We start from the raw sequence: 25,395 nt of genomic DNA, 5'->3' as shown, positions 1-25,395 counted from the left end.
AAGCACTGACAAATTTTGGTGCTCCCCTCCTTTGTACATACAGTACAAACGAAGCCAAGCTTAGGCTACATAAAAGTTTTTGTGGTGCCCTCTTTGGGTCTGGTGTCCTAAGCAAGTGCTTAGTCTGCTTAAGGTTAATACACCATTGTCAAAGAGGCTGACACAGGGAAGAACACACAGCAAGAGACACCCTAATAGGAAGTGTTCTTATTAAACAGGCTGTTAAAGGTATAATATCTGATCAGTTTTTAAATCAGTACCCTGACAGAAGGAAGATTATAATGCAAAGGAGTCAGGATCTGAGGGAAGTCCTGTCTTAGCACTTGGCCATCAGTAGCCCTGTTGCCCTTTCACCATCCCCTCCCCTTGACCTCTCCTGGTGTTCTCCCATCTTATTGCTGATGCTTTGGTTACAATGCATAGAAAGGGAATGGCATCTCTGACTTTGTCCTCCTGCATACACCATGAGCAACCTGCCCAAGAACGAGCATAGCATCAGCAGCCTTGAGGAAGAGGTAAGCACAGCCAGGCATCCCCTTGGGGAAGCGGGTTGGTGTGGTTTCTGGGATCCCAGTGCTCTCGGAGCTCAAGGGCCAGGCTGGGCGCTTGCCCTCTACTGCCCAGGGCTCCAGGCAACCTCCAGTGCTGTTCAGGGTGTCCTCTGCATGGCCTGAAAGGGACGGCAAGGCTCCTCTGGTGGACAAGGGTTGGCGCTCATCCTGGTCTCGCCTTCCTCGTCTGGAGACAACGGGATCCCCCAAGCATCGCCTGAGCCACCACAGCCCCCCCCCCACCGCCACCCACACGAGCGATGTTGAGCTGGCCACATCCACTCTGGCCACACTCCCTTCCATCAACCCTGATGCAGCCGTCAATGAAATTGAGTTTGGCACCCGCTTTACAGGATAATAACAGCAGCCTGTCTTTTTCCTCTTTCTGATAAGTTGACCTCCAAATGAATAAATTGTGGCTCTTCAGGGAGATTTTTTTCCATATATATTACACGAGTTTTTTGTTTTTCAAAACAGAAACACAGGAAATAGCAGTTCCAAAAGAAGGGGAGGGTGCTTGAGAAACAGGAACGAGCGGAGAGAACGAGCGCGCTACCTTTCCGACTTTGTGCAAATCCTTTCTTAATCCTTTGTAAAGTAAAACTACTATTAGTTGTAGTTGTAGCTCTGTGAGATTTGGGAATAGCATGTGGCTCCTTTTTCTCCCTGTCTTAATAACTCCCCGCATTCCAGAGCATTCAAATTTAAACTGAGATTTCAAGGCAGGGTTCTTTTAACCTAAAGCTCCGTCCATTCCTTTCTCTGCTTAAGGATACGGTACATACCAAACAACCCTCCCCCCTCCTCCAAATCCCGTCAGCTCCGGTCTACAGTTGAATCTCCCTTGCTCCGAAACGAAGCTCTTTTCGTCACCAATCATCTAGCAATAGCTGTACGTGCAAAGCGGTTTCGCCTGTTATTTCTAGTGCACGTAGACGTTGTTTGGCGCGTGTATGTTCTTTCTTCCATTCCTGTTTTTGGAGAAAATAGCAAGAGCGTCACGCCTTGCTTGGGCAAAGGCGGAAAGGTAGCGCGCGCGTTCTCTCCGCCCATTCTTGGTTCTCAAGCACCCTCCCCTTCCTTTGCAACTGCCGTATTTTCTGATTGGCCGCTTGGTGCCCCGGCCAGGTGTCAGCAACAGCAGGAGCTAAGACTGCAAGGGGTGAAAGAGACAGTCTGAAGACTGAGGCATATGGTCGCCTGTGGCTATCACGTTTTCTTTAATTCAGTGGTGATAGCCTATAGGCGCTTGCTACCAAAGAAGATTCTGATCAAAGCCAGGAAAAATTCAGAACTGCCCCCTTCTATGACAGCTGCCATACTAATGTAGAGGAAGGCGCAACCGGCTCTCTTATCTGACTTTTTAAGACGCTTGCTTTATACTGGAGATACTTTAATTTTGGGTTCTCCTCCTGCTCTTGGTGTCGGATATTGGAAGTACTGGACTGATGCACACAACTCCAAAGGTTAGAGGGGTTCTCCCCTTCTTCCTGTCATATGAGTTTAGATGCCTGAAAATGACAAGCACCTAAAGATGTTCCACCACTGCTTAGACTTGTGGGAAGGGGACACAGAGGGGGATTTTAAGGAATTGTTGAACCAGCTTTAATCTTCAGCTTTGGACCACTTTGCTGAAGAAAAGAGGGAATGGGCTGGAACTGGGATTGGTGGGCTAAGAAATCAGAGAAGTTATCTGATAGCTTCCATTTTGCTGCATCTTTCTTGCATTATGCTGTGAGATCATGGACAACTGTCTACCTCTTTGCTCTCTACCACTCTCCTTTATTGCAGTGCCTACTGCAAGGAAAGGTAAAAATGTCTGCATTTGGAAAACGATTTTGATGCAGTTGCCACCTGGATTCTGCTGAAATGTGTCTTATAGAACTGCAAGCAGCATTACCTTTGTAGGTCTTAGATGGCTCTTGCAAAGAAGGTATTAATAGCTCTGATGTAATTCCACAACAGAGGGAAATAATGCTATACATTTAATATATAATCTCTCAAATTCTTTATTTCTTTATGGAATTTATATCTCCCCAAAACAGTCTTTGCAGATACACCCAATGGTTGCAATAGATTGAAATTATAATTAGAACTGTATGTTTATTATGTTTCAAATACATTAAGATTTATGCAGTGAACTGAGTTGTTAATAGAATCTTGTTAGCAGAAAGTGATAGAACTAGAAAGTGTTACAGCTTTTTTTAAAAAAATGAGCATAATTTTACTGTTATTTACTGAAAAATCCATTAAAACCTTACATTCTGTTAATTGTGTGCTTAGGTTGTAGTTTTCAACATCTTTTCTAGTTTAGAAGTCAGTGCACTAATCCGTTTTAGCTAAAATTAGAATGATTGGGTATTAGTACTGTTTATTGCTGTTTTTATCCATAGTCTTACATAAGTGTAAGGATGTATACATGAATGTAACTTCAAGTACACTTGAGAGCATAGTAAAGTTGACTTTATGATGGAATTCAATTTGATTTGTAAGAAGGTATTATATAGTAGACAGTAAAATTTTCAATAACTGTGCTCTGGCTTTTCTTCTTTCTTTCATCTGATTTAATTTAACCATTAATGTAGCTGGGCCTGGCCAGTAAGCTTATTAATTTACACAAGCAGGATCTGATATCCTTCCAGGCATGCAGCTTAGATAAAGGGAGTTAGAACCCATCCCCTGTGGGTTTCGTCAATACAAAGAAGCAACATGTTAATCCACCCCCCTTTTCTGGGAACGTAGTTGAGAAGAGATTCCCAGGAAGTTTGTTTCAGAGCTGGAATTTTTATGGCCCCTTTTCCTCTTGCTATCTTTCCAAGAGATGACAAGTTTCCAGGCATCTGGGGCTCCAGTCCACTGTTGTAAATCGTGTAAAGGTCATACAGATTCAGTACAAGAATTAGGATGTTCAGGTTACATCAAAAAGGATTAATTGTATTAAAAAAAAACCTTCTTCTTCCATTGAAGAATGGCAGGTACACAGATCTGACAGATGAGCTGTATTTGAGAATTGGTCTAGCAAATGTTTGTATGCTCTAGTTAGTAATACAATATTACCGGAGAAAAGGCTATGCAGGATTAGGTTAACAACTCTTAATGCCTTTTTGGCTATGTTGTTACAGTGGGCTCTAGCACTTAGATCATTAGAGATGGGTACTCCAAGGTCCTTGACAGAGTGGGAGTCATCTACAAGATTATGTCCATTCAGCTTGTATTTTATTTTCTGATTATTGTTTTTGCCAATATGTAGGACAGAGCATTTATTTGTTGAGATTTGAAGTTGTCATTTGTTTGACCATTCTGATACATAGTCAGGGTCTTTTTGAAGGGTAGCAGTATTGTCAGTGGTGTTGAATAGTTTTACATCATCAGGGAAAAGTACACAGTTGCTATTAATATAATCACAAAGGTCATTTATGTAAAGTATAAAGAGAGTTGATCCTAGAACGCTGCCTAGGGGGACACCGCTGTTGATAGGTACGGGATTTGATAGGGTGCTCCCTATTTTGACCATTTGTTGCCTGTTTGACAGGAATGCAGCTATCCAATTATGTAGGTGTCTGGAGATGTTTTAGAAATAGTTTGTTGTGTCAAAGGCTTTACAGAAGTCTACGTAAATAGCATCTATTGCTCTGCCCTGATCGTGTTGTATAGTCCATATATTTTTGTAGTGTAGGATTTGCAGATTACAGGATAATTTTTTTTTGAAACCAAATTGTTTGTTAGAGAGTAGGATGTTTGTCTATAAGTGGAGGATAATGGATTGGTTAATAATTGATTCCATGACTTTGCAGGTGACACAACATAAAGAGATTGGTCTGTAATTTTCAACTAGGCTGGGGTCTCCCTTTTTGAAGATGGGGATCACCATAGCTAGTGATCATGGGTTGGGCAAGGAGCTGATCCTGAAAGATTTTTCAAAGATTATGCTTAGAGGTTCTGCTATAGCAGTGGAAAGCTTTTTAAAGAAGTAGGCACACAGTCTGTCGGGTCCAATAGATAGAGATGGTTTTAGACTGTGTAGTGCTTTTTCGACATTATCTTCTGTAAAATCGATATGTATTAGATCGTTGTAATTGTCTGTGGTTCAACTATGAAATATTGGGCATGAGCCATTGCTGTTTACAAAGACTGAGCCAAAGAATGTGTTAAAGGGGTTGGCTTTAATGGTTTCATTGTTACAATCAGCTGTTAGGTCCTTTTAGGGGTTGGTTGTTGTCTTTACATGATATTATATATCTGAGGAACCATCTCTCCCTAATGGGACTAGCCTGCCCCACTCGCACCAGTGGAAGAGGTCTATTAAGGAATTCCAGCACAAAGGTTCAAGGAGAAGAACCTTTTCCACTGTGGCCCCATTCCAATGGAACACTCGACTACCAAACCTGAAAAATGCTTCTGGCCTTCTAGAAGATTATTAAAACTTGACTTTGTTGGTTGACCTGGAGACCTGAGCAGGACACTTACTGCTGTGATCGCTGACTGTTCATCCATCTCTTTATTATGAGTCAGCTTATTTTAAAATCTTAATCTGTGTAGTTTTAATGTTTTAATATTTTAATTTCCCCCCACTTCTTTTATAGCTTGTAAGCTGCTCAGAATCACCTTATAGGGGAGATGTGTTGCATAAAAATTAATAACTAAAATAAAGAAATAAAATAAATCTGGGAATTTTCAGATGATAACCCATCTGGGCAGAAACACAAAGGGAAAACAATTGCTGGGCTTGTTTGATTATATAATTATACATTTGTAGTTAAGAAAGAAAATGACAACTTAGAAAAAATGATTTGTCTTAACTACTAGTGTTATATTTGTGTATTCTTAAATTATTAAAACCAAATTGGAACACTGAATCAAAATACTTTAAAATGCAACGGTGCTCCATTAAGTAAGGGATTTAAACGTACAGTATCTAAATGAATGAATTTAATGAATTTAGTGAAGTAATTTAAATATAAAAAATGCTGTTCCTTGTCCTAATTTAAATATTGGAATATATAAAAAAATATTGGTCTCGGATGGAAATTTATGATCTAGGTTGTGAAACTGAGTAAAACATTAATTTCAATAAGAATTTTTTTAACATACCTTACATTTTACCCTTTGACCATATCCTAAGTTTGCAACATTTCCTATTAGTATCATTTTGTGAAAAAAAGAATATATCTGATTTCCACTCAATTAAAATGTCTATACGATTATTAACAATTAAGGTTTCTTATTTATTTTGGTGCAACCTTACATTCTAGGTTTGAGAGGCTACAGAATATGATGAAAGCCTTTGTTTAGTGGCAAAATATAAGATAAATACTATATTCAACATAACAAATACGATATAATAGTTTTTCACATTGTTAGAATGCTCAGTTGAAATACTGTAGAAACAGCCAAAAGAAATTGAGTTGTAAGTGGATCATGCATGCCATATATGCTAGAAGACTATGGATATACAGATAGAACCTGAATTACAATGGCAATTGGGACGGGTATTGGTATTGCTATGTGATAGTTGTAAAATCTGACATCACACAAAGCAGCATTGCAACAGCAATCTAGATACTCTTCATTGCTATGGTAACCACAAGATATGCATGGGTCATTAAGTGAGAAGCAGTAGGAGTCCCAGATAAAGACCAAAGTGATACTATGGGGGTGAGGTCCTGGAACATCCAGGTCAGGCAAGTCGAGGGAGAGGGAGTTGGGGAAGGGTGATGCACATTGATGCATAGGTGTGAATACGTGTGGGAGAGTATGGGATATATATATGTCTGAGCATGGGAGGGAGACCTACAAAGGAGGATCTCGCTTGGTGTGTAAGAAGGCAAGAGGGAGACTTACCAGAGCAGCCTGTGACTGATCTTTTGAGCTTCCCTGTTGATTTTCCATTTGTGAAACTGGAAGGAAAAGTCACAAATAATGATTACAACTGCCTTCTATCAGTTTTGTTTTGGCATTGCTAGCACTTTTGTCAAATTAGTACTGTTTACCATATCTTAATGTTCTTCATTAGGTGTTGCTGCTAATTTGATACTTATTTTCTACTTGTCTCTTGTATTCGTCTCTTGTATATGGCTTTGTAAGCTTCTCTTAGGTTGCACTTAATATAAACTTAATTAGATGTTGCAGCAGTGGTCTACACTTTTGTAGTGATAGTAATCACAATAAGTTCATATACTTATTGCATTTGAGGGGTTTTATGGATGTTATGAACATATACCCAAAAATATATGACACCAGTCACTAATAAAGGTTGTTAATATATTTTATGGACCAAAATCCTCAACAGAGATAAACATCTTTGCAGAAGGAATTCTACATGAAGGAACCTGGTGTCTCTAGTTAAAGGTCCTCAAGTAGTGTAACTGGGAAAGTTCCAAACAATTAGGATCTTAATTGGGATCTAACATCTTTGATCTGACCTCCTTCCATGGAATTCTTTCATTTTGTAATGTGTTTTTATTTTGTCAGCATGCTTTCCTGTTTTAATATTCAACATTATCTTTATTTTTTTATTTTGCTTATAATATACAGGACAAGAATAAATCACTTTAAAGAAACAGCTATAATTCTGTACAGCAGTGTATTGCTACATTTAATCTGTTTTGTCTGTTGGTGATACTGAAATAATTTTATTTCAGTTCTGGTATCACACAATTTTTTTGTATAACAATAGCAACAATAATAATAAAATATTAAGAAATAAGAAAAAAAGGCCTTATTGCAACAAGGGGATGCACAAATTGAAGAGAAATGGCTAGAAAAATATTGTGATTTGCAAATTGAAGTTAGGGTTGCAATTGTGGAGGAAGAAATCAATATGAGCTCTTGGAACAATACCCAAAGGGCTGCCTAGATACTGTTGGGCTCATGATGGAATCTATGTGCCCAACACTGAGGCAAGGGGTCCTGACGCTCGCTAGCTGCCTCTCTCTTCCTTTTCGTGGCGGAGCTCCTACACCAGCTGGGAGCACACTGATAGAAGCGGCGCTGATCAGCATCAACACTGCGGCTGCACGAAACTGAGTGAAGCTGAAAAGACGGACTCATAGCTGTTCAGCGGTCTCTGTTTGGCAGTTGAAGCATGCTGAGAGGAGTGGCAAAATGTGGGAGCGCTGTTGGCATAGGACTTACCTGCCTATTGTTTAGGAACGATTGATTGTGTGTGCAGGGTGTTGGAGGTGTAGGTGGTGGGTTTGATTAGGCGTAAGTAGGTGCAGGATGGGGGCGATGTAGAAAAGGGCAGAGGTAGGTGATAGGTTTGATTAAGCATAAGTAGGTGTGGGGTGGAGGCGCGGGTAAGGAAGGGCGGATGTAGGTTAGTGGGTGGGGTTGAAAGACAACTATAATAGGTGTTGGGAGGTAGTAGCTCTCAGCACTAGCTTTGCTTGCAATTGATCCAGTGTTGCCTTTTGGGACTGATAAACTGAAGAAATAAACCCTCCTTTCTTCAACCTTTACTTGTGAGTATCGTAGTCTGTCAGTAAAAGTTCTCAAGTGCCCAGCAGGGCTGACAGATACATGGAAATTTTGAAATTATTAGACCTGAATGTCCTGACTTTGCCCTTGGTTAGGACTTGAACTGCTAAGTTTTTACCAGTCTCAAACTGTGAATCGAACTGAAAATTAAATATATAAAAATAAAAAATAGTAGTAGTAGTAGTGGTGGTAATTGGAACCCTTGGAGCAATACCTAAAGGGCTACCTCACTATTTGGAAATTCTGAATTTATCAGACTTGAATACCCTGATTCTACAAAAAAACACCCTATTTGGAACAGCTTATATCATCCGACGCTATCTTAACAGTTCCTAGGTCCTTGGTTAGGACTTGAGCTGTTGAGCTAACAACCAGCCCCAAAGGCTGTGAATCTCACCAAAGATTAATCACCATAATTGTCAGAGTATATTCATGAACTGGAATAGAGCATGGTAACAAGGTCAGCCAATAATAGGCATAGCAACTAAATCAGTCAATGAGGATAGTTTGGAAACTGAAACTAGAAGTAGCCTAGGCTGGAAACTGAAACTAAAAGTAGCCTCTTTTATTAAGCTCTGCAACTCTGCAGCTATGTTAAACTCTGCAACTCTGCAGCTATGTTTGAGTTCTGAGTCTGTCTACTGAGATGAAACTGCTTCTCTCCTATTGCTTGCCTGCTGTCTATTGAAGATGAAACTAACTTGCTTGCTTGCTGAAGACTGGAGCTCTGCCCTGAACTTGCAACATGTTTCTGTTTGAGTTTGCTCCATGTTGGAGAAAACTACAATTGGTTTGTAAAATCTACTTATGTTTATAAAGATGTTAAATGAAGCATCAGCCATCTGTGTTTATTTTTCTGGCGCTGAATTACCGCTGCAAAATTAATAACGACAATGACAACAACAACAACAACAACAACAACAACAACAATAATAATAATAATAATAATAAAATGTGCTGCACCCACATAGTGACATTGACAGGCTATATTTGCCCAGAAAAGCAGGCAGCAGAGGACTTCTGCAAGTGAAGCAGACTGTTGAAGAAGAGAAACGTGCTCTGGCAGATTATGTGAAAGATAGTGTTGAACCAGCTTTGATGGAGGTCAACAATAGGAAGCTGTTCAGAGTGCAGCAAACCAAAGATCAATATAGGAAAACAGCAATGCAAACTCATGCTGACAGCTGGTGTAACAAAGCACTGCATGGACAGTTCCTTGAAAAGATCCAAGGAAAAGTAGATAAGGAAAAGACCTGGTTATGGCTGACCAATGGAACACTGAAGAAAGAGACAGAAGGCCTGATTCTTGCAGTCCAAGAACAAGACATTAGAACAAATGCAATCAAAGCCAGAATAGATAAATCTGCTGATGACCCCAAATGCAGACTCTGCAAAGAAGTGGATGAAACCATCAATCACATACTGAGCTGTTGTAAGACAATTGCTCAGACTGACTACAAACAACATCACAACACAGTCGCTCAGATGGTCCACTGGAATTTGTGTCACAACTACCAACTGCCTGTAGCAAAGAACTGTTGGGACCATAAGCCTGAAAAAGTGGTCGAAAATGAGCATGCAAAACTACTGTGGGACTTCCGAATACAGACTAATAAAGTTTTGGAACACAACACCCTGGATATCACGATTGTAGAGAAGAAAAAAGTGTGGATCGTCGACGTTGCCATACCTGGTGACAGCAGACTCGACGAGAAACAACTTGAAAAAAACCACCAGATATCAGGACTTGAGAATTGAACTGCAGAGACTCTGGCATAAACCAGTACAGGTGGTTCCAGTGATACTCGGCACAATGGGTGCTGTGCCTAAAGACCTAGGCAAGCACTTGAAAACAATTGGTGCTGACAAAATCACCATTGGTCAGCTGCAGAAGACCACTTTACTGGGATCTGCTCGCATAATCCACCAATACATCACGCAGTCCTAAACACTTGGGAAGTGTTCGACTAGTGATTTGTGATATGAAACCCAGCATAATTATCTTGTTTGCTGTGTACCCTGTTTTTTGTATAATAATAACAACAACAACAACAACAATAATAATAATAATAATACTCATCATCATCATCATCATCATAACAATAATGTAATAAAAATATAAAAGAAGCCAAGCACTCTCTTTTAAATATATATTCTTAGAATTTTGTTATTTTGCTGATGTTAGCAAAATGTGGTTGATAGCAATATGTCATGATAGAATGTATAGTTTCAGTTGTACTTGCTATTCTCAAAAAGAAGTATATGCAAACTATTAATGTATAACAACTGTGATTGTATTATGTATCTTTCTATTCAGAACCAAGAAACTAACGTTTATTTAACAAAATAATAATAATTCTACAACATATGTACAATTTTAGGCTTTCTATATTGAAATATAGTTCTGACATTGCTTATCTCCAGTGGCTGCTTAAAGATGAACAATCTAAAATTACAGCGCAGGTGGCTAGATTCTGTGCAGGAGCACAGAAACATGTGTCAAACCCACTACAGCTATTTTATACAATAAATATGGCAAATCCTTTTTCATTTCATGCTTTTTCATTTTCCTTTTAGTAATAAACTGAAAATGGGCTACAGAGTTTATGGATTGTGATTTTAGTATAGTTAGATCATGTATAATTGACAGACTGGATTTTATCATAGATTTTATCTGTTATTTATTATTTCATACTAGAATTTTTAATTGTATATTTATTGAGCGTTTTTATTTGTTCTGGTCTCTGGTCTATGACAGTAATAAATTCTGACATATTGAAATATGAATGGTATATATTAAAATAGTTCTTTGGCTTTAATTTCTACTAATATTTCTCCTTCCTTTTCCTGATACAATACATATCAGACAATGAGAGTTTGTCATGGACATGGATGCTCATGATTTTGATCTTGTTCTTTCTAAAATGGATAGACTAGGTAGAAAGAAACATTAGATAAGATTTTTTTCTTAGTATTTTAGTATTTATTTGATTTGTCAATCGCTTACAAGATACAGGTATAAGAATAAACATAGTTTTGAATACATGAGATAGATACTTATAAGAAAAATAAAAAAACAATAGGATAGGGACGGTAGGCACGATTGGTGCGCCTATGCACGTTCCCTACAGGCCTCTTAGGAAGTGGGTGAGGTCAATAGTAGACAGTCTAAGGTTAAAGTTTTTGGGGTTTGGGAAAGAAACCACAGAGTCAGGTAGAGTATTCCAAACATTGACCACTCTGTTGCTGAGGTCGTATTTCCTGCAATCAAGTTTGGTTTGGTTAACCTTGAGTTTGTATACTTCAGCTTCAATCATAACAATACAAGAGTATTGTTATGATTGGAGCTGAAGTATTCATTTGCAGGTAGCACATTGCAATGTATGATTTTATATACTATATTTAGATTGGACCGGAGGCGGCGTAGTTCTAGTTTTTCTAGGTCTAGAGTTTCAAGTCTGGTGGCATAAGGTATTCTGCAATGAGTAGAGGATAATAGGCCACGTCTCTGCTTAACCATACTCGTACAAGTTCCATCTCCTTCATGTATGCTAACCTACATGGCCAATAGAGATTTTTAAAGTTATACCATTAGGCCCTAATTATCACAATCTTACCCTTACCCTACAGGGCTCCCCAAACTTGGCAACTTTAAAACTTGTGGACTTCAACTCCCAGAATTCTCCCAGAAGCATAGCTGGCTGGAGAATTCTGGGAGTTGAAGTCCATAAGTCTTAAAGTTGCCAAGTTTGAAGACCTCTGCCCTATTAGATACTCTACTTCAATTTATTCCTAAATGTGAACTTGTGAGTGAGATGATTGCATTTAATCTTGGGACAAATTGAAGTTTCTGTATAAATGTGCTAGCTTTTTAGAATATTTTTCCTGCCAGGATTTTTGAAGGCTTGCCTTCTAATATTAATAGTTGTCTGTGTGGTTTTCTTTCCCATGTGGCGCAGTGGTTAGAATGCAGTACTCCAGGCTACTTCTGTGACTGCTGGTCATCTGCAATTTGGCAGTTCGAATCTTACCAGGCTCAAGGTTGACTCAGCCTCTCATTCTTCCAAGGTCGGTAAAATAAGGACCCAGATTGTTGGAGGCATTATGCTGACTCTGTAAGCCGCTTAGAGAGGACTGTAAAAGCTCTGTAAAGTGGAATATATGTCTAAGTGCTATTGCTATACTGTACATGTACAGATTTGTGAGAAAAATGTAGAAACCTCCAAAAGAGGAAAAGAAGAGGTAATAAAACACATTAAAATTGTTCAACAAAGTAGTTTAAGTAAGATTATATAGTTAAGAACAAAATAGGTCCTAGAATCTAAAATATATTCTTAAAATTTCCTCTTGGATAACTGGGTAGCAGAAAATGAAATTTTCAGAAGTTGAAAAGAAGAAATAGATGAAGAAAACTAAAATATCTGGAAATAGAGGTTTTGTAAAAAAAAAAAAAGGATAGACATAGTATGTCAGTGTAGCTGTATTGAAGCAATGTGATAGGAGGACGGATTTAAATTATAAGTTTTATTTATTTACTTTAAAAATTGACTATAGAAGAAAAATTAAGCTAAAGAAATGAAAGTCATGAGAAAATGAAAATGAATCATTGCAAAAACAATTTGCCACCATTTACTACCATATATCTCTAAACATCTTCCTATATTTACAAACCATCCTTGCCTCCACCAAATCCATGTAATATTTTATATTGTTTTCTGTTCTTTAAGTATTTCACTTCTCTAGTGAATCTTTTAACTCCAAATAAGTACAATTTACTCAGTCTTTCACTTTTTCATTGCATATTGACTCTTCTATCATATATTTGTTTTGTGAATCAGTGCACATTAATTTCCCATATATGATTAAACCATGTCAACATACTTCTTTAAATTGATCACTAACTCTTGTATTAAGTTATAGTCACTCAGCAATGATTATTTCTTGAACCCATCTCTTCTTGCTTTAACCCAAATAACTTCTTAATTATACCATTTCCATTATAGTCAACTTAATTTTATGTTTCTTATCACATACCGAATTCCTACTTTCAGATAATAAAGTGGATACTAACATACTGTTAACATATAGCCAGCTTCACTTTTCAACAATACTCATCCTCACAATAAGGCCAGGCCTCATTTTCTTTTGATCCCGAAAAATGGCTAGGCCGTGTTTTGGGGGTGACTTAATTTCTCCCCCACACCCTCAACTAGAGCGCCCCACAGGCAGCCATGCCTCACCACCAGCTGCTCCTAACAGCTGATCATGGCGGAGCACAGAGGGCTCCCTACCCCCGCCAAGCACCTTTGCTGCAGACCTGGGTATGGTGCTGGCTGCAGGCCAGGTCAGTGGGCGGGCAGCGGCGGTGTGGATGTTGGCCTCGGTGGTGGCAGGGTACTTTGCACCGCTGCCGGTTTCCCTTCTGCCCTCACCGCGACTTATGCTGTGTTCAGACAGCTGCCATTGGACAAGACGCGGAGGCTGGAGTCCGTGCTGGACATCATGGCATGGTGGTAGCGGAGAAGTGGCCCTTCCAGTGGGTGGAGGAATGGTTCGAGTGCATTCCTCCGCCAGCAGTGTTTCAGCCGCTTCTCGGGCAGGGGAGCCGCCTCCGTAGCTTCCACGGTTCCTGCCGGTGGTGGTGCATCTCTCACCAGCACCGTCTCCAACAACAGCAGCAGCATTGGCAGGACAGACCCTGCTGCTGACAAGAACCGCCTGCCCTCCCACAGGGGCATCACTTGGCTTGACAGCAGCTGCGTCGACAACATCCTGCAAGTTGATGAGTCATTCGGGCTTCGGTGAGTGGAAGCGGCAGCAGGAGGGTGATGCCATTGTTTCTCTTCCCCCATGCCTCACTTTGCTTCCCACCCCAGAGCTTTGGGTCACGGTCTCGTCCCCTGTACGGTCGGGCACTCTCCTCTTGCTCCAGCCGCCCAAACCCCCCATGGACCTTTCCCCCCTTTTTAAGTTTTCTTTACTCTCATTCCCTCCATCAGTTCCCTAAGAATACAGACTGGCTGGGCAGCTTCCTTCCCACCCCGGTAGTTTTAAAAAGGGAACCATCTATCCATTTTGCCCTTCGATCAGAGGCAAACCTTCCAATCCAAACATAAGAGAAAGGGAATCATCCTACAGACACTTAGCACCAAGCTTCCCAGAGGATTCTCCCGAAGGATTCACCCAAAAGAAGGATTCACCCCCTTAAATGCACTCCCCACCTTCATCTCCTTGAAGAGCAGAAAAAGGATGGAAATCCACCTCCTGGATTTCTCCTGGCACATCCCAAAGACACTCTTCCCTCTCTCCCTCCCTCCCTCCTTCTTTCCCTGCCAAGCTTCCCAGAGACTTCTCCCAAAGTATTCACCCCAAAGGAGGATTCACCCAAAGGATTCACCCCAAAGGAGGGTGGTCTTTGGGATTTGCCAGGAGAAATCAGGAGGTGAATTTCTGTTCGAAGGGCAAAATGGATAGATGGTTCCCTTTTTAAAACTACCGGGAGGGGGGGGAGGAAGCTGTCCAGCCAGTCTGTATTCTTAGGGAACTGACAGAGGGAATGAAGGTAAAGAAAACTTAAAGAGGGGGAAAAGGTCCACGGGGGGGGGAGGGGTTCGGGCAGCTGGAGCAAGAGGAGAGCGCCCAACCATACAGGGGACGAGACCTTGACCCGAAGCTCTGGGACAGGAAGCAAAATGAGGCACGGGGGAAAAAGAAATGATGGCATCACCCTCCTGCTGCCGCTTCCACCCACCAAAGCCCGAATGACTCATCGACTTGCAGGACTTTGTCAACGCAGCCACGGTCAAGCAAAGAAATGCCCCTGCGGGAGGACAAGCGGTTCTCATCGGCAGCGGTGTCTGTCCTGCCAATGCTGCCGCTGTTGTTGGAGATGGCGTTGGCGAGAGAGGTGCCATCACCGGCAGGAACTGTGGAAGCTACGGAGGCAGCTCCCCCACCTGAGAAGCAGCTGAAGCGCTGCTGGTGGAGGAATGTGTTTGAACCATTCCTCCACCACTGGAAGGGCCATTTCTCTGCTACCGCCATGCCACGATGTCCAGCACAGACTCCGGCCTCTGCGTCTTGCCCAATGGCAGCAGTCTGAACACGGCATAAGCTGTGGCGAGGGCAGAAGGAAAAGCTACGGCGGCGGAGGAAGCAGCGGCGCAAAGTGCCCTGCTGAGGCCGACATCCATGCCACCACCACCCGCCTGCCCTCTGACCCGGCCTGCAGCCAGCACCATACCCGGGTCTGCAGCAAGCATAGTCTAACAAAGCAATTTCTTTTTTACTTATTTTTTTTCTTGCAGACTTAACTTTTCTTCTTAAAGGCATAGTATCATATCATGATACAATATGAGCCTAATATCTAGTATGTAAACATTCTCTATGTCATTAATTACCAGTGCTATTAATATTTTCTGATCTAGTTTTAATAAAAAACATTACAAAATTAATCTTTGCATGTTATCATTCTTCATAACCTACAGAACTGGTAGGGAACCTGAGATTGGCAAATGTTCCTCAGACAAATAAATATTTTAACTTCTGTTGTTTTCTGGTCCATTGACCAAAATAGTGTCCCAAGACACTTTATCTTTTCAGCATTCTTCTTCTCTGGATAATATCCTGAATATTTTAGTGACTCAACCAACATCCCATAAATCCTTATCAGTGTAGATAATATGATCCATATTATCAATCACAGCATCTTTAACTGCCAGCAAAACTATGCCAGTTATCCTGGGTGTTTTTAAGATTTCTCCTTTTTTGTCAGCCTATGAGGACCATATCCTATAGCCTATGACCTGCCTCTGAGGACTATATCCTATTCAGAGCATAGCACAACATAGCACATTATCAATAAAGTAAAATATAGATTTGGAACTCAATTTGTTTTGGCTATTCTCTCCTCCCATTGCCCCTCCAGAGATTACGTGGATATGGATATATATTATCAAACCTGTGGTGATTGCATGCTTATCAAAAAAGAGGTATATATGTGATGATTATATATTCTTTCCATACTACCATTCTATTTTCTTGGCTAAATCTCATATGAAAACCAAAGCTTCCTTTTTCTTTTTGATTGCAATAGCAATATAGAACTCATGGAAGGTATTAAACAAAAGTGATGCACCAGTGGCACAACTGTCCCATTTCCCACCATAGCATTTCTGCCTTATTTCCATGCCTATTGGGGAGAACTCCTACTGCTGTGCAAATCCTTCTCTGTCTACATTCAACTGGGTTTCTTAGTTTCATGACATCTACTGTCTGGGCTAACTTTATATTTAATTGAATATTTTAATACAATTTCTATGTGTGTTAAATCTGCAGATAATAATAAACACTATTTGTGATGGGTAGATTTCTGAATCATTCAGTGTTTACTTAGCACATATAGCAATAGCACTTAGACTTATATACTGCTTCACAGTGCTTTACAGCCCTCTCTAAGCAGTTTACCGACTCACCATATTGCCCCCAACAATCTGGATCCTCATTTTACCAACCTCGGAAGCTGAGTCAACCTTGAGCTGGTGAGACCCAAACTGCAAACTGCTGGCAGCTTTCAGTAGAAGTAGCCTGCAGTACTGTATTCTAATGACTGCGCCATCACGGCTCTTACAGTTACAAACATATACAGTCCCTATTACTTTTTCTACTGAATACTGTATATTTAAATCAGAAGCCAAAAATCGAATTTCATGAAGAATCTTTCTAAGGTCAAGGGTGATTGGTATCTGCTAAGATCATTAAGTCAGCTTTCTCTAGCTTAGTAGACAAGATTAGCCCATTCTTGCAGCACACTTCACTTTGCAGAAATGAGGCAATCTTTCAACTCTTTCAGATTTACTGTTCACAATTAAAACTCTAATTACTGTCTCTAAAAACAAAGCAAAACAAAACAAAAGTCCTCAATATATTTTGTGCTGTTCTTATCTATTATCTCTGCAATAAATAAGGAACCATTCCCTTAGGCAGCTTTCCTTTTGTCTGAGCTCTTGAATAAAATAAAACCCATATTGCTTATCCTTCCTCAAGTGGAACAGCAGCAAATAGAAGTCTTCCAAGCATAATAAATTATCCTGCAGGCATTCAAAACAAAAGCAGCAGCTGTTGCACCAACCTGCACATAGTGTAGGCCAAACAAATCCATTTGCTGAAAACAGGCATACATTGTTCTATATTGTGGCTTGGTCAGAAGATTTTTCTGCCTTAAATCCCTGATAGAGTGGGGAGAAACTATTATTAATCATTCTAGGAGAACCTGAGAGGGCGGAGCTGGTGTCGCGACGATACGGCATGCGATCTTGGAGGTCTGAGATCGCTGCCGATATCTTTGCTCCTGGACAGTCCTATCGGATCTAAACCATCCCAAAGAGATGGTGAAAGTGAAGAGTGCATCCTGTCGATCCCAGGGATACCGCAAAGTCCCTGGTAGATCCAGGAGAAGCTCTTCTTGCCAGCAGCAAAGAGGCAGCCAATAAAGCTGCTGAAGTTGGGACAGCTCCGAAACGAAAGAGAACAGAAAGAGAGAGTGTGCCAGTTTGGTGAGAACTTTTTCTTTATTCTAAGATCTGAAAGGACACCCTAAGGAAAAGAAAGAATCTGTAAAAGTTGTTTTTTTTAAAACAATTTTATTGGTTTTTAAAGACAAACAAAAACAAACAAAACATAAAAACATCCAGCTTTCTTTCATAAGCATACAAACAGGTATTTTCTCATTTTTCCAGTTTTTAGCAAATATAATCCTAGCCACTGTTAATACATTTACAATCAGGTATTTCAAATCTTTGCTATATGTATCAGGTAAAATTCCCAATAAAAAAATCTCTGGTTTCAAGTCTATGTGTTTTTTTGTCATTTTTTCCAACCACATGCGAATTTTAGTCCAATATTTTCTAGCGTCCTCACAAGTCCACCACATATGGTAATATGAGCCAGGTGTCTGAAGACATTTCCAACATTTTTCGGATTTATTCTTCAACATTCTTGCTATTCTTGTCGGGGGGAAATGCCACCTGTAAAACATCTTATACAAATTTTCTTTATATGAGGTTGACATTGTCATTTTATAATTTTGAGACCACAATTTTTGCCATTTCTCTAGATCAATCCCATATCCAAAGTTCTTCCCCCAAGCAATCATAGTTTCTTTAACTTGTTCTTCCTCTAGTTTAATTTCCAATAAATAACCATATAATTTTTTAATCACCTTTTCATCAGTACCTGTCAAAATCTTATCTAAATCAGTCAATTTATCATAAAATCCTTCTGTTTTAAAATCTTCATCATACCTTGAATGTATTTGCACATATGAAAACCAATTCATCTTTATACCTTGTTCCTCTAAATTTTGCATCGATTTAAGTTCACCCTTTTCATCCAGTATTTCCCCATATCTAACTGTTCCTTCTTATATATTATAGGATAGGAAAATGCTTCAATGGTCGATAACCAAACTGGAATTTTCAAATAACATTGTCTTTTAATCTTCTCCCAATTTAACCACAAAGACTCCCGTATATGATGTCTAGAATCTGTAAAAGTTTTGACAGAAGTGATTAAGCGGCGATTTTAAACAGGAATATCAAAGTAATGTTTTTTTCTCATTGCTGGATTTTCTATACATGATCTTATATTTTGAAACTGGACTGGTTTTTTCCATCTATTTTTTTTCCTCGTTTTTGATTTTGTAACATTTTAGGCTAGAGACTTCCTTTTAGTTATTTCATATATATATATATATATATGTATGTATGTATGTATGTATGTATGTATGTATGTATGTATGTATGTATGTGTATATATATATATATATATATATATATATATATATATATATATATATATATATATATATATATATATATATATATATATATATATGGATCTTTGGTTATTCAGGTTTTCTCCGCGTAAGATTCAAAGTATCTAGGCAACGTTTCGATGAAGTCTCATTCATCATCTTCAGGCTTGCTTCTTCGGCTCTGTGCTTCTCAGAGTGATGTGAGCTTTCAGCTGCTTCTTCCTTCTAACTGCCAGTGTGTGACTTGACTGGGTGGGGGCTTGGCTGCGTTCCGATTGGGTGGGGTGTGTTCTCATTGGTTGGAGGCTTGGCTGTGTTCTGATTGGTTGGGGGCTGGCCGTGTTCTGATTGGCTGGAGGCGTGCTCTGTTCAGGTGGGGGCTTGGCCGTGCTCAGGCTAGTCCCAGCTGCTGGGGATTTGAGCTGGTGAGCTGGGATCTTGTTGTTTGGCTTTGAGTTCGTGGTCGTGCCACATCTTCATGGTGGGGGTCAGTTCGCTTCATGTATGGCTCAGATGGGTTTGAAGTGGGTAGTGATGCAGCTGCAGTGCGGCTTCTGGTCTGTGGTCGTGTCTCATCTTCTGTGTGGGTGTGAGTCTGATTTTTACGTGGAAGTGTGGTGGTGGCATCTTGTGTGGCCTTCGTGGGTGTGGGTCTGGTGTCATTCATCATGTTGGGTACTCGTCTGTTCATGAGGGCGGGTTTCCAAATGGCTGGTAAGCGGGAGGTGTCATCTCTTTTATTCATGCTATGTGGGCGTTTTTCTATCTCTATGGCTTCTCTGATTATTCTGCTGCTGAAGTGTTCAGTTTTGGCGATAGTTCTGGTATTTTTAAAGTCAATCTCATGTCCTGTGGCTTTGAGGTGTTGGACCAGGGAAGAGGTTGGTTCTTCTTTTGATTGAGTTCTTATGTTCTTCAACGCGTGCACTTATTCTTCTGTTAGTTTGTCCAATGTATGTGGTGAGGCAGGCAGTGCAAGGGATTTCATATACTCCTTGGTTTTCTAACTCGATTTTGTCTTTAGGGTTTCTTAGGATGGTGGATATTTTTCTGTTTGTGCAGAATGCTGTTTTAATGTTGTGTTTTTGGAGGATCTTGCTGATTTTGTCTGTAGTGCCTTTTATATATGGGAGGAGGGCTTTGTCGTTCTCTTGTTCTCTGTCTTGGATTTTGGTTGGGGTTTCTTTTTGGATTAGGTGGGTGATCTTCTTTCTTTGAAATCCATTGGCTGTTAGTACGTTGGTGAGAGTGTTTAGTTCGGTTTTTAGGTGTTGTTCATCAGCTAAGCATTTTGTTCTGGAGATGAGTGTCTCAGCTACGGAATTGATCTGTGCTGGGTGGTGGTGTGAGAGTGCGTGTAGATAGCGGTTTGTATGTGTTTTCTTTTGGTAGATGGTGTGTCCTAGGGAGCCATTGGGTTTTTTGTATACCAAGACATCTAGGAAGGGAAGTTGATTGTTAGCTTCTGTTTCCATGGTGAATTGTATTTTGGGGTGTAGGCTGTTGAGGTGTGTGAGGAAGTTGTTCAGTTTTTCTTTCCCGTGTGGCCAGATTATGAAGGTGTCATCTACGTATCTGAGCCAGAGTTTGGGTTTGTGATCATATTTTTCTAGAGCTTGTGTTTCAAAGTGTTCCATGTAGAGGTTTGCGATGACAGGTGAGAGGGTGATCCCATGGGTGCTCCTTCTATTTGTTTGTATTTTTGTCCGTTGTAGGTGAAGTATGTATTGGATAGACAGTGATTGGTCAGATCTAGGATGTGCTGGGGGGTTGTATTTGTTTTGGATGGCTGTCAAGGCTTCTTTTATTGGCACTTGGGTGAAGAGGATATGACATCGAAGCTCACTAGTAGGTCGCTGGGTTGTAAGTTTTGTTTCTTTATGATCTCGATGAACTGGAATGAGTTTCTTACATGTGAGTTGATGGATTCTGCATAGGGCTGTAGTTGTTTGGCGAGAAATTTGGCTAGGTTTTGTAGAGGTGAGCCTATGGAGCTGACTATTGGTCTAAGTGGAGTTCCTTCTTTGTGTATCTTGGGAGACCATAAAGCTTAGGGCATCTGGAAGATTTCTCTCTGGGTATGATTCTTTGCTGGATTTCTTCACTGATGGGGAGGCTTTTATTTTGGATCTGGTGGTTTTTTCTAGGTAGGTGGTGGGGTCTGTCTTTAGGGGTTTGTATGTGGGGTCTAGGAGTAGGTTGGTTAACTTGGTTTGGTAGTCAGATGTGTTCATAACCACTGTCGCGTTGCCCTTGTCTGCTGGTAGGATTATTATGCTGGTGTCTTCTTTCAGGTTACGTAGTGCAGTTTGTTCTTCTTTGGATAAGTTGCTTTTGGGTGGTTTGCTAGTGCAGAGGATGTTGGTGATTTCGAGTCTGATTCTATTAGCATCATCAGGGTTGGTTTTGGTCAGGCTGGTTTCAACTCCGCATATGATGGTTTCTGTGGGGATGTGTTTGGGAGCAACAGCAAAGTTGAATCCTTTTGAAAGGACCTTGGTTTCGGCTTCGGTGAGGATCTTGTCTGAGATGTTGTGCACTGTTTGTTTCATGTGTGGCTGTGAGGGGAGAGGAGTTGGTTTCTGGCATTGTTGTAGTTTTCTGAGTTTGTTGGTGTGTGTGTCTGTCTTGAGGGTGGTCTGTGTTTCGGCTCTCCAGACAGCGAGTTGTTTGGATTTGTCCCAAAGTAAGGGGTGAATCTTGTTGCTGAGTCTGAGGTGAAGTGTGAGAAGATCTTTGTTGATTTGGACTAGGAGAAATCTTTTTGTGTGAAGTTCATTTCTAATTAGCGCCAATTCTGTTCTTTTTAGGATGCGTTTGGTGGCTGCTGTGTTGGTGTGGAATTTCAATTGGAAGCTTGTGGGAATTAAATTTTGATCTCGGCAGTTGCATAGGAATGCGAGGTCACATAAAATGGAAGCTCTTTGGACTTCAAGTTTTCATAAGTCCTGGTCAGATGGTGGGTTTCCTCCCGTAGAGGTGCAATATTTGTTTTCTGAGGTTCTCGCGGGTATTTGTATGTGGATCTTTGGTTATTCGGGTTTTCTCCGCGTAAGATTCAAAGTATCTAGGCAACGTTTCGATGAAGTCTCATTCATCATCTTCAGGCTTGCTTCTTCGGCTCTGTGCTTCTCAGAGTGATGTGAGCTTTCAGCTGCTTCTTCCTTCTAAACCCAATCGGAACGCAGCCAAGCCCCCACCCAGTCAAGTCACACACTGGCAGTTAGAAGCGTTTCGATGAATGAGACTTCATCGAAACGTTGCCTAGATACTTTGAATCTTACGCGGGAGAAAACCCGAATAACCAAAGATCCACATACAAATACCATGAGAACCTCAGAAAACAAATATATATATATATATATATATATATATATATATATATATATATATATATATATATATATATATATATACACACATATACATATACATATACATATACATATACATATACATATACATATATACATACATACATACATACATACATATATATATATATATATATATATATATATATATATATATATATATATATATATATGGATCTTTGGTTATTCGGGTTTTCTCCCGCGTAAGATTGGAAGTATCTAGGCAAGCGTTTCGATGAAGTCACATTCATCATCTTCAGGCTTCTGTCTTCAGCTCTGTGCTTCTCAGAGTGATGTGAGCTTGCAGCTGCTTCTTCCTTTTAACTGCTAGTGGGGTGTGACTTGATTGGGTGGGGGCTTGGCTGTGTTCTGATTGGGTGGGGGTGTTCTCATTGGTTGGGGTTTGGCTGTGTTCTGATTGGTTGGGGGGTTGGCCATGTTCTGATTGGCTGGAGGTGTGTTCTGTTCCCCACCTGAACAGAACACACCTCCAGCCAATCAGAAAACAACAGAAAGGAGGAAAGCAGAATAAAAGGGAGGTGGAGAGACAAGGGGGTAAAGAGGGCAAGGAGAAGAATAAGCAAGGGAGAAAGGAAGGGACGAGAAGCCTCAATGGTGGGGAGCAAGATGCAAAGAAACAAAAATCTTTTAGAGATAATGGATAAACTTTATTGAAAAAGGGATTCTGGAAAGGTACATAAGATTGTATTTTTATATTTGTACTTAGAAATAATCTTAGAAAATTGGAAACAATATGTAATTTAAAATGTGATAAAATATTTAGTATAATTTAGTGAAATTTTTGTCAAGAAAAAGAAAGCAATGAAATAAATGGGAGAATTGGAGTAGAAGGGGGAACATTTTAACGAAATAATGATTTAAAATATGTGATGTGGGGGGGGATAACTATGAAAAGCATAAGTGTTCCCATAAAGGCATGATATTTAATTGAAATGGGTAAAATGTTTAAGATATAAATGAATATTAATATTAATGATTAGATTGTGTTATCCTAGTGAATTTTTTTTGTGAAATGAGAGATTTGAAGTAGGAGAAGGGGGAACATTCTAATGAAATAATGATTTAAAATATGAGATCTGGGGGGAAAATAACTATGGAAAATAGGTGTTCCCATAAAAGTATGATATTTAACTGAAAAGTAATGTGTTAAGTGTTTAAGATATAAATGAATATTAATATTAATGAATAGATTTGTATTGGCATTGATAATATTGTATAATTTTAGAATGTACCAAACAGAATCCCAATGTAAGCTATGTATTCTATATTAAGTATTATAAATGTAGGGGAAAGAGATAAAGGCGTCATACTCCAATTAGTGTACAGGAGAAGTTTTGTTTAAAAAAGAAAGATAAATGGATAGCTGGAAACAGAACAGACAAAGAATAATAAATATTATGATTTGAATTGAGATGAGATAAATAAAATAAAACTAAGAAAATTTAAAAGAGATGAGAAGCTATATAGAAAATTGAAAATGGTAATAAGATATGGAATGGTATACAAAATGAATATGAATTTGAATTTGTGTCTGTACGAAGAGTTGTAACCCGGGACTAAGCAACTTTCAGAAAAGATGTTTTTTATGTTTCTATGTTTTGTGTTTTTGTGTGTCTATGTTTGAGCTAATAAAACCTTGGAGGAATGTTAGAAGAGGACAATTGAGAATAAAAGATAGAAGAGAATAAAGCAAGTTAGAAGGAAAAATAAGTATAGTGAATAAAAACTTATAAAAAAGATAAATATAGAAAAGAAATATAATTGAATAAAAGTAAAGGGAGAAATAATGAGAAACTTGAAAGCATATGTATGTGTTTATAAGGAGATGTGTCAATGGTGTATAAAATGTTTTATTTGTTTTGTTAAAATTTACAAATAACTTCCAGAAAAGAGGTTTTATGTTCTTATGTTTCATGTTTTGTATGTCTTTAAAAATTAATAAAATTTGTAAAAAAAAAAAACCCAGAAAGACTCTCCCTAAATCTTTTTTTAAAATGGTAGATGAAATAAACTTAAAAGATACATGGAGAGAAAGAAATGCTAAAACTAAACAATACACCTTTTATTCAAATAGACACTTATCATAGTCCAGAATAGATATGATATGGATGTCAACAGAATTAATAACTAATATTCAAGAAATAAATATTGAAACAAGTACTTGGGCAGATCACAATCCAATGACAATTAAATGGAAAGGACAAAAAAGAAGATCTAGATGGATGTTAAATAATACTATGTTAAAGGAAAAATACTTCACACAGTGGATGGAGAAAGAATTGGCCTTTTTCTTTAGAAAAAACAAAAAAGAAGATACATCAATTCAGAATGTATGGGATACAATGAAGGCATATGTTAGAGGCTTGATAATAGACTATACAAGGAAAAGAAATACTATGAAAAAATTAGCCTCTAAGGCCTTAGAGGATGAGTATAAAAGACTTGAAAAAGAGCTACAGAAAATGCCACAGAAAAAGGACATCAAGCTAAAAATGAATATAATTAAACATAAAATGGGTCAAATAGAAAAAGAAGAATTAGCACAGAAAATTAGAGGTGCTAAACAGAACTACCGTATATACTTGAGTATAAGCTGAGTTTTTCAGCCCATTTTTTGTGCTGAAAAAATCCCCCTCGGCTTATACTCGAGTCAGATTCCCCTCTGAAAAAAAAATGGTGTGGAGTCGCTGCCGCCGGAGCGGCCCCAGTCCCGCCGCCTCGGGAAGGGCGCATCCTGATACTTTCCTTGGTGCTCCGGGCAGAAGTAACTGGCCTGCTTCAGTCACAGTTCAGCAGAACACCCCACTAAGTACCCCAAGGTTTAGTGAACCATAAACCACTGTTGGCTCCAACAAGGGGACAGGCCAGGAAGAAGTAACTGGGATTTAGTAAATCTAGAATCATTTTAATCCCAATCCAGATTGAATTCATACAGTCCATACAGTCTTAACTCTGCGAAGCCTCGTTCACCAGCCCAGGCGGAAAGAGGAGCACCCGCTGCTCACGGGAACAGTTTACTGCCATTGCCCTCAAAGGAGGGCAACCGGACTGAATCCGAGGGCAGCGCTTGTTGCGTGCGGAGGCGACAAGCCCGCTCGGGTGGGCGTGTTTGCCCAGAGACCCCGGACGAAGCAGCGGCAAAGCTCCGCTGACATCT

At 39.6% G+C, this 25,395-nt stretch overlaps 2 protein-coding genes across 6 annotated transcripts in view; both read left to right on the top strand.

The window, feature by feature from the left end:
• The first annotated feature begins 1,662 nt into the window (after window positions 1-1,662).
• The window catches only part of MYRIP (myosin VIIA and Rab interacting protein), a 199,272-nt gene continuing 175,539 nt past the window's right edge, over window positions 1,663-25,395 (top strand). For 4 of the 5 annotated variants that reach the window (XM_087947207.1, XM_087947208.1, XM_087947205.1 and 1 more), the window contains exon 1: window positions 1,663-2,017. The gene's annotated coding sequence lies outside the window, so the exon portion shown is untranslated. Of the gene's footprint in view, window positions 2,361-25,395 lie in introns of all 5 variants that reach the window. The other variant, XM_087947206.1, reaches the window with a different exon arrangement.
• On the top strand, window positions 8,857-9,978 carry LOC148128894 (uncharacterized). Its single transcript, XM_087947320.1, is given in 3 exon segments — window positions 8,857-8,977; window positions 8,980-9,755; window positions 9,757-9,978. Coding segments are annotated over 3 exon segments (1,119 nt in total).

This window comes from Notechis scutatus, chromosome Z (assembly GCF_049901735.1).
Source record: "Notechis scutatus isolate UNSWTSFEM ecotype Mainland chromosome Z, rNotScu1.2, whole genome shotgun sequence".
NCBI classification, from domain to species: domain Eukaryota; kingdom Metazoa; phylum Chordata; class Lepidosauria; order Squamata; family Elapidae; genus Notechis; species Notechis scutatus.
The sequence above is the reverse complement of the archived record's forward strand: the minus strand, read 5'-3'. Positions and strand labels throughout refer to the sequence as shown.